The sequence below is a fragment of the Carcharodon carcharias genome, chromosome 2, assembly GCF_017639515.1.
Source record: "Carcharodon carcharias isolate sCarCar2 chromosome 2, sCarCar2.pri, whole genome shotgun sequence".
In the NCBI taxonomy this organism is placed as follows: Eukaryota; Metazoa; Chordata; class Chondrichthyes; order Lamniformes; family Lamnidae; genus Carcharodon; species Carcharodon carcharias.
Genome location: NC_054468.1, coordinates 67803344 through 67818445, shown reverse-complemented (window position 1 = coordinate 67818445; position 15102 = coordinate 67803344). Strand labels below are relative to the sequence as shown.

General features: G+C 39.5%; 1 protein-coding gene across 2 annotated transcripts in view; it reads right to left on the bottom strand.

Annotated features, from left to right (window-relative positions):
• Positions 1 to 211: 211 nt before the first annotated feature.
• farsb (phenylalanyl-tRNA synthetase subunit beta) overlaps positions 212 to 15102 on the bottom strand; it is a 59875-nt gene continuing 44984 nt past the window's right edge. For both annotated transcript variants that reach the window (XM_041182140.1, XM_041182157.1), the window contains one exon: positions 212 to 925. In XM_041182140.1, coding sequence (XP_041038074.1) covers positions 774 to 925 — 152 coding nt within the window. In that variant the 3' untranslated portion in view covers positions 212 to 773. The remainder of the gene's footprint in view (positions 926 to 15102) is intronic.

Below are 15102 nucleotides of genomic sequence, written 5' to 3'. Positions count from 1 at the left end.
AGATAATCACATAGGATATAAATTTAGGTATTGTAGTCAGATAGGTAACATTCTAATGTCCTTATCATTACTCGATATTTTTCTGAACATAATTGTTTGAATCAATGATGCAGTTTATGTATGTGTATAGATATGGTGCAGTTTCAATATTTGAAAGTAATGTGGCAACTGCACCAATTCAACTGAGTAAATACTATTAAATCCTTATGGGTCAGACAAAAAAAATGGTTGATTCATTGCAGACAGGCAAACATTACATGATTTAGGCATTTAAAGCATAAAATGTATAATTGTAGCTATTGGCAGTTGCCACTTTTTGCACCTGGTATTAACATGGAATAGGGGAAACCCCCAAGTTGGCTTTATGCCACTTATTAAAACTATTTCATCAGTTACATATGCATTTCTTTTACATCGTTAGCTGCTAAGAAAAATGAATGGGATTTCCTTAAATAGAATGGTTCCTATTACAGCAGGTAAGTTAGATCGTTGTGTATCAACATTTTGATTGTAATATTACACTTATACTTTGCACTGAATTGTAGCATTGTACATTTATAGCTTCAGTTAATTTATGCTGAAGAATGTACTATTACATTTCAAGAAAACAGATAAAATTACAGTAGGAAGAATATATTTAACCACAAAGCATAGGATCCTTTGCCTTATTAAATATTTATCTTTACAGTTGAATAGTGTCAGTAGCTGTTCTTCGCTCAGAATGACTGAAGGACACAAAAAGTGTGATAACAGCAAAGAAGCAGTCTCATCCTTCAAAGAAAGGGCTCAATGTCGATTTCGAGTGCAGAGCAGGGCATGGTCAGTTCAAATCTGGTGATAACATCAGGATGAAGAACTCCCAGCTTGCCAATGCTCTGACCTTTAGCAAAGATCTCTGCACATCGACCCGGGAAGAAAGTGGAATCTATAAAAGGAAGAAACAGAACAAAAACCATCAGTACTTCTCCACCTTCAATAATCAGCAGATGTAATTCACTTTCCCCGCACTGCCCTGCAGCTGGCAACTGATAATGCCTTTAATTAAATCTTCAACAGCTCTAAATGAAAATTTATAATTGTCTTCCGCAGGTCAGAAGTGAGCTACACTTTGATGATGGTGGCCGAATCCTTTTTTTCCTCAGAATCCAAATGAGTACTAGTCTTTATCACATTTTCAAGATAATTAACCATCAAAGGCACAAAATACCATCAAAGTTTTCTTCACCAAAAGGCTAAGCGGTGGTTGCAACTACAAGTAATTAAAAGTGTACAAGAGGTCACTTTATGACTTTTTAAAAAAAATCCAACTGTAGTTTTTTGCTAGCTCATTTTATCAGTGTTATTTTCTTGCACATTGTCCCTCCTTTTTTTAGCATACATCCTTCCTGTAGGTGATCATGAAGTAGTTAACTTATTGAATAGACATTTGAAGCAGTCATTCTTATTTTTGTCCACTGAAACCCTCCTGAACAGAGTACTCTGACGTTCTATGTTTCTGTACATTTCTGTAGTCCTACTTTACCCTTGCCTAGGATCAGAAGGGATTCATAAAGTATATTTTTCAGATGTAATACAGCACAAGGCCTTAACATTTTGACAGCTGTGATAAACAATGTATGAGTGAGAATTGAAGTACGTGTGTGACATAGAAATATCTTGATTTTCGTCTGTCGAAAACAGCTCAGCTACTAAACGTAGAATGAAAATATCCTTTATGTTGACATATTAACTCTTTGTTGGTCAATAAATAGGAATGCCCTAAAGTTTGCCGAATTAAAGAATCATTTTCTATAATAGCATGTATACATTCTGCACCATGTAATAAGGTACACAGAAATTAAGAAGTTAATGCTAAATAGATTGAATATCTGATAAATATGAATTGGTTGGTTTGCTTTGAAAATAATTTTAAATTGACCTATCAATTCATTTCATATGCAATAACATTTTAAAATAATTCCTCTGGAAGATCCATTATTAACAAAAAAACTAGTGACTAGACAACCCATTTTGTTCCAATTGAAATGATGGATTTTTTCATCAATCTACATAGGATTAAGAAAACAAATGTTTCCTTGAATTTTCATATTTTACCAATAATCGTTAAGCCTTGCTTTTCCCAAGTGTATCACTAAAGCATTTCCACTTTTTCTCAAATATGTACCTGTTAAATTTTTCAAAACCCAGAGGACAGAACTTTACGGTGCCCCCGTCAGTGTGTTTGCAAGCGGAGGGCCTGTAAAATTCCCAGGGTGGCCTTCCAACCACCCTCCCCAGACCTGTCTGCAATTTTACAGGGGTGGGTGAGGTTGGCTCTTAAGGGCGCTTCCCCCGACCCCGACCTTAATTCTTTGGCTGGCGAGAGGAGTTCAGGGACCAGGTTGGGACGTGGGGAAGCCCAATGGATCACCCTGCTGGGGTCTCAGGTGGGAAAGGGAGGGGAGGACCTCCATCTCTGGATCGCTTTCCAGCTAGGGCCGCCCCCACCCCCCAACCCCACCAAGGTCTGCCCCCACCCCCTCCAGGTGATCCCTCCCTACCTGGCCTTGCCATCATGACCTCCACCCCTCCAACCCTTCCCCACCCCAGGCTGCTCTGCCACAAGACCCCTCACCTACCTGGCCCTGTGAGCTCCTGTACTTTGACTGGTGGGACTGTCTGCAGCTGACACCGCCCCCAGTAGAGCTGCTAAGACTATAGAGCTGTGGGCCAATCAGATGGCTGGCAGCTCTCAGAGGTGGGACCTCCTCCAGAGTGAGGGCAGAATTCTCACCCCTAGCCAATTAATCCTCCTTAGAGTGTTAAATGTTCCAGGACAGCCAGCATTGACGGGGGTACGTTCCCCAACGACTCTTCGGGTGACAGGGCAGGAAACCCCATTGTCTGAAAGAACTGCCCATAGACTAGAAACTAAAACAATGGCCCAAACAGTGCTGTGGTGAACCACGAAATATGCCTGTTGTTAGACTTGTCCTTGCTTGTTTGATGCAAGTTGCTGTAAGTGAGAGATGGAAATGGCTCCGTACCCTCTGTTAGGCATCTGGGATCTGAGTGAACAAGGCAAGGAACTGTGCATCTCCTCAACCAATCAGACTGAAGGGATGTGAAACGAGCAGCTCAAGTTGCAAACAAGGAAATATAAAGTAGAATGTTGAATTCAATGTCAAATCATGTACAGAAAGAGAAATAAACGGAGGAAAAGTATGGAATAAGAAAAAAAATGACAGAGCAAAAAAGGGCCCAAGCTATTTGTTCACTGAGCAAGCTTAACACAGAAATAGGATGCATCAAAGCTATCCTGCAGGATAATGGCTATGCCGATCATTTCATTGCTTGCTGTGTATCACATACCCGCGAATGGGCCTAAGACGGCAGTTTTGGAAGTGAAAAATGCCCAGTCTACTTCAAATTACCATGGAAAGGTAAGGTGTCACAAAAATTTGAGCAACAGGTGAAGCTAGCTATTTCACATTGTTACTATGCACAGGCAACACAAGTTAAATTTTTCACTAACTGGATGCTGCCATCAAGCCAAAAAGACATTCTGCCTACCACACAAATGAGTTATGTGGTATAAGAATTTCAGCGCCAGTCTGATACCAGGTATGTAGGCCATATATCCTAATGACTGGTGGGTCACATTAAACTGTCCCTTCTGCTGTTCACAAAAGGCAGGGTACTGACCATACTAAACTAGCCCTTGCTTGCAAAACTCAAAATATAATATTTAACATTAGATGTGATTCCACAGTTGGACAGCATTTGCTGAACAATCCTTAATGTGCTAAGAATTACACTAACAACCAATTTAAGATCATTAATTGGACCTGCAATGTGGCTTACTCACTCTTGCTAGAAGCTATGTATACACAGGGGCCTGTCCTCTGCAGGCAAAAGGAACATGTCCAGGAACATTGCACTTTTTTGAATTAAAGAAACACCTTGACCAATCAGTGCTGACTTGTCAAGCAATCTGCACCCCTTTCTCATGCAGTATAAATTGTTGCTCCCTTTGAAATTTGGCATTCTTGTGTCTGTCCTGATGGGGGGAAAATTCAGCCCCAACAATTAAAACCTGAATGAATGAGACTCTAAATTTGTAGTTGTTAGTTTTCAGTGTCTGTGAGGTTGACTGGCATTAGGTACACTTATACATCTTTTAAAGTGAACACAGTCTTGAAATGACTTGACCTTCTGTGACAAATTCACATCATAGCTACCATGCAAAACAGGAACTTCACGCCACTCAAAGCATTTGAAGGGGAGGTCAGACAGCGAGATACTACTTTGGGGAAGCTTGCCTCACCTAAAGTTGCTGTGGCATTTGCACACAAATAACATCGAGTGCTATTAGCCTTGTTATTATTTTGACAATTTTTGGGCCAATGCTGTATTTCAATATTTATTCAACATTTAGTCAAATGAAAATGTTGACAGTGTGATGTAAGTGGCCATCTTTGAACATGGCTTCCTCTAGTGAAAAGGAAAAGTAGAGAAAAAACAGAGTAACAGTCCACCTAAGTAGGAGTTGGATGTTATTAGAACTGTATTTTAGTAAGTTTTATAAAAGAATCAACTACAAATTGTATATCTAAACTGATCTAATGAGGTGAAACTTATTCTCCTTCTCCTCCCCAAACAGCATGGAGGATTGAGATCAAAATGGGAGGAATCCTCATTTCCCTTATTTAAAGCCTTGCAGTATTTCTAAAACTTCCAGATTGTTCTGATATGCATCAGTTTTCTTGGCTGAGTGTTCATTGAGTCCTGGCATAATAGTTCAGCGTTAGTAATCTACAGTACAATATAATGCTAATTACCCAGTGTTTCATTGATTCTAATGATAAAACATTTTGTATTAGATTCGCTTCTTATGGAATCTTTTAAGAAATTCATGCACTTAAAAATGTGTGTTTATCCCAAAGCTGGAGATTGAACAGAGAATGAGCTTAATATTGTAGCCTGTGAAACATCAATAGATACAATGAAGACAATTAAATTAATTTCCTTGTTTGAAATGGTTTGGGATTTTTTTAATACTTTAATTCCTCAGAAAAGCTCTTCACCACCTAGCAGTCTTTGTCCAAGAGGACAAGAATTTCATCAGCAGCCATCTCCAACCACTATTAACATTTTTCTACAATCATTGAGAGAAATTTTTAGCAAACCCAGCTGCTCTGTTCTATGCTCCTTCAGGGAGAGAATCCCTGGCATGGTAGAGCATTCCACTTAATAACCTGGTTAAGAATAAAGCACATCAATGGTGAAACAGACTCAACTACTAGACAGTCCATCAGACCTGGATTATTTGGTTCAGGACTGGGCAAGGAGCCAGTCTACAGACTGACTTTCAAAGTGACTTACAGAACTCCACCCCGCACACACCCCCGCCCCGCCCCAGGTTCTCCCCTTTCCCATTTTCACTTAAAACATACAGAGGGTAGTTTTCACCACCACTTGGGTGGTAAACTGGCAGAATGGAGCAGCCATATGCTTTAGAGCCCACCTGATTTTCATTTTCATTGAAATCAATTGCTGCAGGTCTCTCTAATACAAGGCAGACAAACTGATCAGATATACGACTTCTCATAAGGTACTGCACCTTTTCCCATCTCTGACTCATTCAGCAGGAGAGAATTGATAAAACAACAAGTAACTTCTCTGTGATGATACTTCACACTTGGCAAAGAACGAACACATTTTAATACTATTTAATAGCAAAATCTCACACAAGTTATTGGTGGAAACCCAAAACCACCAATCGTTGAAGGCATTATAACATAACTCTACACCACCACTGGGTTCAAGCAGCTTTTACATATACAAATCCTTTTGTAAATGACAGGAGACAGCTTTTTCCCCACTAATATTCTAATTTGACAGAGAACAACAGACAGGTTGCATATTACACCAATTAGATGAAACAGTGTAATGCCCTTTGCAACATACGAAACAAATAAAGCCTGGGTTTATTCCAGGCACTTTTAAGGACAATTATAGTTTGGAAAAATGGCAACATGTCCAACTAATCCATTTATTCTGCTTTGGGTGCAGAAAAATGAAAATTTACATAAAATAGTATGAAATGGAGCACCTACACTATACAAGAAAACCACACTGAGAAGTTCTATAACAGTAAGGGTATCTTTGCTAATATCAAAAAAAAAACCTGAAAGGAACAAACTACATCTTGTATAAGCAGCTTAAAATTAACAGTCAGTTCAACTCTTCGTCCAATCCAAGTATTTATTAAAAACCTTACAGAGGAAGATACCAGAAGCTGCTTTAGTGTCTGAATTGCACAGGTGGAAAGCCTCTCAAGTGGCTTAATCCTTTTAGGTTAAGCACTATCTCTATGCTCTACAACATCAAAGAGCACAACTAACAAAGGAGCCAATGACAGATCCAGGCACAGAATCCATCAGGCGAAAACCTGTGTATGCATGCCTGCAGCAACTTCTCCAGCCATTGCCTTACTGAATCTGGATAAATGGGGGCATTAACTGTAGGTCTGCAGTTGTCAACTATTAAACTATATTGACATTAATCAACTTGCCCACCATTGCCACCACTAGCCCCAACCCGTCAACTCCACTCTCCCAGCCGTTTTTCTATAACATAGAATTACATCAAATTTCCAGCACAGAAATGGGCCATTTGGCAAAAGCAGTCTATGCTGGCACTTCTTCACTCCTTACATGCTGCGAGTGCCAAAGTGACAATCAACTTATCCACTGAATTCCTAGGTTTCTTGGAAACAACTTAATTTGTTTGAAAGAAAATGGGGACTGACTGCACTACACAGTGAATAAAAGCTCATGTTCTAAATTCATGGTAAATGGACCATGAAATATCTACATTTTACAGCTGGTTTCTATTTATACTTATAGTAAATACACACCTTAACATCTGAACTGAAATTTCTTCATTCCTTCAATTATATTTCTGTTAAAAACTCAAGTGTAGTGTTTAAATAACAACACGCTCTCTGCAGGCCACAGTTCTCTGCTTTCACTCAGCTTTTCAATTGAATACATATTTATTTTTACAAGTTCAGAGCTCATCTATCATATACCAAAAATATTGATATAATTTCCACTTGTTTTTAAAATGGGGAGATCATGTCACCTTCCAATTAATAGAACATTTAAAAAAATAACAAGAATATTTGATGTATTAGTATTCTAAACCTACAATCCATTTTAGTTTAAATCTCTCTCTAGATATTAATCACAAAAGAATACATTGTGCCATTAAAGACAGTTGAAAACCTTTATCTCATTTGTTAGATACATTTTTTAACAAATTGTGTAAAGAGAATATATTCATTTGTGAGTAATCATACTAGAATAATAAGAACATAAGAAATAGGAGTAGGCCATTTGGCTCTTCAAGTCTGCTCTGCCATTCAAAATAATCATTGCTTATCTTCTATCTCAACTCTACCTTCTTGCACTATCCCTTAATTATCTTAATAGTCGTAAATCTATCTATCTCTGTCTTAAATATACTCAAACACTGAGCACCCACAACTCTCTCGGGTGGAGAATTCCAAGGATCCACAACCCTTATTTGAAGACACTGTTCCAATCCCTTACTCCAAGACTGTAACCTCAAGTTCTAGACCCCACCCTCCCCCAGCAAGGGGAAACATCCTCCCAGCATCTACTCTATCAAGCCCCTTAAGAATTTTATATGATTCCAGTGAAAGCAACTACCCAACTTCTGAATTCTAGGAAACATAGGTCTATGTCTATTCAAATCTTTCCTCACAGAACAATCCCCCCATCCTTGAATCAGTCTGGTGACCTTCTTAACCCTCCTTCCAAGGCAAGTATATTCTTCTATAGGTCTGGAGATCAAAGCTGTGTACATACTCCAAATCTGATCTCATTCCTGTACCTGCCTATTGGCTCTTTGTTTCATGTACAAGGATATCCAGGTCCCTATCACTAGCAACATTCCTCAATCTCCGACCATTTAAATAAAAATTCTGCTTTCCCCACTTTATATTCAATCTGCCATACTCTTGCCCAAAGACTTGAACTGTCTATGTTCATTTTCAGCCTCTTCATGACTGCTTCAAGCTTACTTTCCCACCTAGCTTTGTGCGGTCAGCAAACTTGGACACATTATATTCAATTCCATCATCAAATTAAATGATACAGATTGTAAATAGCTGAGTCCAAGCAGTGGTCCTTGTAATGCCTTGCTAGATACAACCTGCTAACCTGAAAATGTTTATTCCTACTCTCTGTTTTCTATCCATTGATTAATTCTCAATCCATACATTATCCCAAATCCCATGAATCTTAATTTTGCGTAAGAACCTTGTGTAGCACCTTATTGAATGTTTTTTTGAAAATCCAAGTACACTACAACTACTAGTTCCCCCTTAATCACCCTACTAATTATATCATCAAAAAACTAATAGATTTATCAAACATGATTTCTCTTTCATAAACCTGTGTTGAAAAGTATGATTTTCCAGCTGTCCTGTTACCAAAACTCAAATAATAGGTTCTAACATTTCTCCTACCACCAATTTGAGGGTAACTAGTGTATAATTTCTTGTTTTCTCTGTCTTTTCCTGAATAATAGGGTTACATTTTTTACTTTCTAATCCATGGGGACTGTTCTAGAATCTAGGGAACTCTGGAAGGTCAAACCAATACATCCACTATCTCTGCAGTGATCTCTTTTAAATCCCTAAAATGCAGGTGATTGGATTCAGATGATTACTATATCTTATATCGACTGTCCATATACTTGAGAGAACAGAATGTGGATTGGTATAATGACTTTTATCCTTGGACCCTCAGACACGCATTTATCTGGAGTTAGATGTGCTATGTCAGATTTCAAAAACAATATATCTAAAATACTTTGGATAAACATATTTTCTATGTTTGTGTGGATTCAATCAGGCCACAGCAATCTGGTTTTCATTAATTTTTGTTAGATTAGAAAGGGAGAAAGAATTAGAGTGAAGGTGGTAAAGTCATTATTTATCAATAGATCGAAGTATATTAGAATTTGAAAATTTCAGTTCCATCACTGAGCTGCGCCTCAGTACGTTCTTACCAAGAGAGATTACTGTAGGAAAGATCAAGGGTCTTCCACTTCAATGTAAGCAAAATGTTAACATTTACTTTAAAAAGGCAAAGAAACATAACATACAAGCTCTTCAATCTAAGATAATCAATCTAAGTGTGGCCAATATGTGTTGGTGGTTTGTCACAAAATATATTAACTCTCACAGTTAATCCAGTATTCAATCTGATTCCCATATCCAATAACAAAACCCAAACATTACATAATGTGTCTTAACTCTGTAAAGTGGAATATATTATCACTAGAATAGCCAACTTATTTAAAAGCCATCTATTACCCCATTGTAACTCTATTTTGCTCCCTCTATTATATGATGCAGAAATTTACTTGGAAAGAAACCAAAGATTAAAAAATATACTGAATGTAAATCGTCAAAAACACAATTTCCACTTTGGCCACAGTCATGAACTGGGCACAAATTGAATTACTTTGGCAAAGTGAATTTTTTGCTCAAGTTTCTGCACAAACTTGTTTTTATATTGCTGGAAGTAAAGTCTTTCATGAACTGAAGTAGTCGAGCAGCGAATTAGAAGATTTTTTTAAAATGTTTGCATTAGAAAATATTCTGTGATATATTGAAGTGTGGTAACTTGGGGGAGAATATTCTCCCCATCGGGCGGGCTGGTCGGGAGCGGGCTGGTCGGGAGCGGGCGGGGCAGGCACAGAGCCTATTGCCACCCGTGATCGGCTGCGTGCCACCATTTTACGTGGGCAGGCCAATTAAGGCCTGCCCAGCATGACACGCACCTGGTAGCGCAGCACTATCTGTGTGGGCTGGGGGAGGAGGGAGAGTTGGGGCCTGTGCTCTTTCGCGAAAGAGTGCAGAAATCTCTCTGAGGCACGGAGCTGGAACATGTTTATGAATTTTGATAAAAAATTTTATTTTATTAATAAATCCTTCATGAAACATCATCCCATCCGTGGACGGACAGCTTTCTCAATTAGGTTAATTGTTTGATTAATGGCCTTAACAGTCCTTTGACCGTTCAGCGGGCGCGCAGCCGACTCTGGTGCGCACCTGCCAAACGGAGGATCAGAAGTGACACGCGGTGACTTTGGGACACACACCCGACGTCACCGCGCATCATTTTACACGTTAGCATGCAGGGCCCGCCCCCGCCCGCTGAAGAGAAGATTCTGCCCTGGCGTAGTTTGATGAATACACCTGAAAATAGGCTCATGACAAAAAATAATTGTTTTAATCAGCATGTCTGGTCTGCCGTCCATGAGTAACCCTATTTCAGATAATCGAAAAGGACTTTGAAAATCTAGACAGAACCATTTACTAGTGGCATTGGTGTAGTCAGTTTCTTTATAAATTTTAAAGAAGCTTTTAAAACGTGCATATGCCGTTGCACCTAAAAATACTTAAGTTTAAGAGGTTCCTCGAAGGCCAGCAAATAAAAGCAATTAGCAGAAATGCACAATGGTGATCAGTTCAATCTGGAGACTGGGCCTAATTTGTGGAATGCGCCAACTTCTAGTACAACGTTTTTAAACTAGCGCAAAAGATCACGAAACTCAATTTACACTGGTCGTAATTTTCGCTCGAAATTCTGCGATCTTTTGCATTGTTTGGCCAATTTTGGTTGAAATGAGTCTTTTCGGAAACTCTGGCTCGTGTTTACTTCCAAAAAGTGACTAAAAAATGACTGTGTTACCGTGTGTGTATTGCTGCAAGGTTCACATGATGTCAATAAACTGCTCGAGGTTTTTTTTTGATCAATTACATTGAAGCCCTGAAGTCTCAAGAACATTTGAATTGTATCACTGTTTTGAATAATTGACAACTAAGTTACCGTGCTTTGTGGAACATTAAGTATTTCAATGCACATTTTTAAAATATGCAAGAACATGTTAGAAGCCAACTTGGGGTTCAGAGGCTTCTGATAAGTTTTCCTGCTTTGTTGTCACATATTAAGTATATTTGGACTTAACAAAAACAATTAATTGTGCTTCTCCATGTCCACAATAAGAGGTATGATTGAGCACTACATCCAGAGGCAGTCTCCCCACCTTTGAAACACAATGCATTTGAAAACAGTAAGAGCATCCTTTAGTTCAGGGGTGTCCGAACCATGGGCCACAGTCCATATGCTGTGTGGCTGCAAGCTAGCACGATATCCCAGGGACAGTTTTTATACATCATTGCCTTTCCATGCTTAAGTTTCAAAAGCCGTCTCACAAGTGGATACTTCCCAAACTATTACCACATTAATTTTAGGTTACGAACAACTTAGAAATCGCCTTGAAAACATAAATCTCTGTTTACTTAAATTAATTCAGGGATAATATGAGAGTGTGGAATAAGTCTTATATCCAAAAGGAAGCAAATTAATAAATTACTGATGTCGTCTAATAAGATCATGAAGAAAAACCAAATGCACTAAGTAAATTAAATGCTTACGTAGAGTCTTTTTTAAAGAATGCATTTCCTAACAACTGAAAGTTTGATGTTCTAAGCTAAAGTATCCAAGAGTTTTGTGATTTGTTGTGAATGATTACAGGTGGTGCAGGAAGCATCATGACATACAGATAACTGGTCCACTGAACCAAACAGTGTAGACTTCCTATTCTATGTAAATCAAGGCTAGAAACTTACCTGTGTCGGGCAGGCGGGGCGGGAGCCGCACTGCCATTTTACGTGGGCGGGCCAATTAAAGCCCGCCCAGCGAGACGTGCACCCGGTAGCGCTCAACACTACCTGTGTGGGTGGGGGGAGGAGGGAGAGTTGGGGCCTGTGCTCTTTTGCACATGCACACAAAAGAGTGCAGGAATCTCCCTGAGGCACAGAGCTGCCTTGGGGAGATTAGGTTGTTAGGACAAATTTTTAGTAATGATCTGAAAAATTATTTAAACATGTTCCCTCGTGTAACAGTGTCACATGAGCTGGGACATGGTTGTGCACTTTGCAAATTTTATTTAATTATTTTATTAAACTTTCAGGAAACCTCATCCAGCCAGTGGTTGAGGTTTCCTGAAAAACGCGAAGGCTGCCTGGGCTCTTCACTTCCCCGCCAACCTTAAGGTTGGATGGGCAGTGCTGTTAATTAGCTAAATTACTTTCCTAATGGCCTTTAATAGGCTTTGACAGTTCGGCATGCATGCAGCCCCCTCTGGCACGCACCTGCCAAACAAAATATCTAAATGACGCGTGATGACGTCGGGAAACACGCCTGACATCATACCGGGTCATTTTGCACGTCCACATGTTAGGCCTGCCCCCGCACACCAACAGCAATATTCTGGCCCAACAGTGAGAACATCAACCAATTCTACAATCAGAGCTCGGATTTTATCCTGTACAATCCATTATAGTGACACTATAATGACACACCTTAACGATACGAAGTTAACTGAAATTCAACTTTGACAAAATGTAGGATGATGGCCCATGTGTTTTTGAGGAAAAAAATTATGTTTTATGTTGGGGTGAGGTGATGGTGCCTTTAAGAGTTAGGTTTCTTTGAAATATGGGCCTGAATCTTCTGGTTGGCGTGTGGAAGCAGGCCCTGCTCACTGACACGTAAAATGACACACGGTGACGTCGGGCATGTCCCCGACATCACCGCGCATCATTCTGATCTTCAGTTCAGCGGGTGCGCACCAGAGACAGCTGTACGCCTGCCGAACTGTCAAAGGCCAATTAAGGCCATTTACCAACCAATTGAAAGAATTAGAAGAGCCCAGGCAGTGTTCGCATTTATCATGAAACCTCATCCACAGGTGGGATGAGATTTCATGAAGGTTTTATAAATCAAATAAAATTTTGTATTAAAAATCGACATGTCTCAACTCATGTGACACTGTCACGAGGGGACGTGTCTAAATAAATTTTTCTTTTTTTTTGAAGTTTTCATAATGAAAATAACCTCCCTGAGACAGCCCCTGTGAAAGACTGCAGGCCCCGACTCTCCCTCTTCCCCCCGCCTGCACAGGGAGTACTCAGCACTTCCAGTTGTGCGTCACGCTGGGCGGGCCTTAATTGGCCAGCCCACATAAAATGGTGGCGTACAGCTGAACGCGGGCGGCGATCGGCTGTGTGCCTGCCCGCGCCCAGCCCACATGACGAGAGTAACATTCTTCCCATGAATTCTTGCAAACAAGAGTTTGCTTCCAGTAACCAATCATGTGGCCAAGCTGCCCAGGTGATAAACAATAGAAAAAAGGGGTCAACCAGAAGTTAATTATAGGGGTGAGTAGGTTCCTAGGTGTGGTTCTTTGCTGAAGCAGTTTTGATTTTAGTTTAGAACAAGCTGGCTAGAGGGAACATTTCTTTCAAGCAGGATTCAGTTGAAATTCTGGCGTTGACTGAAAGGGTTTTAGAAACCTTGATAACTAACAGACTCTCAAAACAGTGAGTTAGACCTCTGGGATAGCCAAGCTGAGATCGGTGTGCTAGATATGAGACTCCAGAGTTAAAGAACATTAGGACCAGGAGAGTTCTGACCCCAAGTGGCTATGCTTAAGATGTTAGCAACGCCTGTATTGAACTGGGAGTCAACAACTGTGGGATGGTTGGAGGAGATGTGAAGGGAAAACTTTGGCAGGAGTAAGCAATAGGCCCAAAAATCTCAACCCTGATATTAATCTTTGAAACACTACTCAGATCATGTGTTTAATCTTCCAATTTCTGCTAAGTATCTGACTTGAGTTTTGGAGTGCAAGACAAATGGGTATAGAAGGAAATTTGAATTAAGAAGTTCAGTTTAGCGTCTAAGTAACCATGCTCTTTGTAATTTTAATATCTTTAATGCAACTGACTACTTAGATAGAGAGAGCAGCTGTTGCTATTCATGTTCTTTGATTTTTGTGTGGTAAAATTCTCTTGTTTTAAACCATGAATCTTGTGGCTTCATTCTTTTAGTAAGTACCTGGGTTTTCAGATTTCCAAAAACAAAATGAAACTGACCTCCACAGAGATTAGAACAGTGCAAAGCAAACCTTTTACTGTATGTACTGTATTTGCAAGGGGGAAGCACATGCTGAAAGAAAATAAGCTCTTTAACATTTGGATGCAATATATTCTTGGAACAGATTCATGCTCTGTAACTCTGCTTTGCCCCAATAAATACAATTTTCCTAAAAGACATTGGTTTCCATAAGCAATTCACAAATATGAAGGAATGATCTTCCTCACAATTCCCTTGTTCTGGCCAAAATAACTTAAGACAATCCATTTAAGCACTTGTAATGATTTAATAACACCCCATGGCATTAATAACCTAGATTATGAAATCAAATTCTTTGCTCTGAAGGAAAATCTCAGTGATGTTGCACAGTGAATGCTAATTATATTATAACACTATTACACTTCTCCACTCTACATATAATGGACTAACTCTCCTCCCTGGTCCCTGGAGATGGTAACTAGACCAGACGTCTGACTCATGCACTGTCTGCTTTGCTACGCCTGTTTGCTAATGCTGCTGTTCCATATCCAAGCGTTAACAGGATCACCAAATCTCTTGATGATACATATTACTCAGAATGGCCACCTACAGCATCTCTGTTCCATTTCGTGTAGCCTGAGTGAGGATCATTTTTCACACACAATCTCCAGAAAGGCAAATGGCTCTCAACAATTTCATCCCTATTTCCAGTCATCTATACCCATGCACAGGTGTTTCACAGATGGCTATGGAAGGTCAGAACTTGGTGACATTATGAGAAAATATATTTTACAAGTGCAAAAAATGAGAGGTTGCATTGTTTTGCGTGTGACATAACAAGTCACGGCATATAGGTTAATTAAAGGATGCAGCATCTTTAGGAGAACCTTCAATTAAATGATGGATTTTGCTCAATCCAGAGGTGATTTGTACCAAAACCTATTCACACGATTTTGTACGGCAAATGGCAGAATGTTTAACTGTGGTGGAAAATCCATTTTGGCACAATTACATTTCTTCATGAATTGGAAAAAGATGTATTAAATCTATACACGTATGTTGTTATTATACCGCCCATTCGTAAAAGCTACTCATT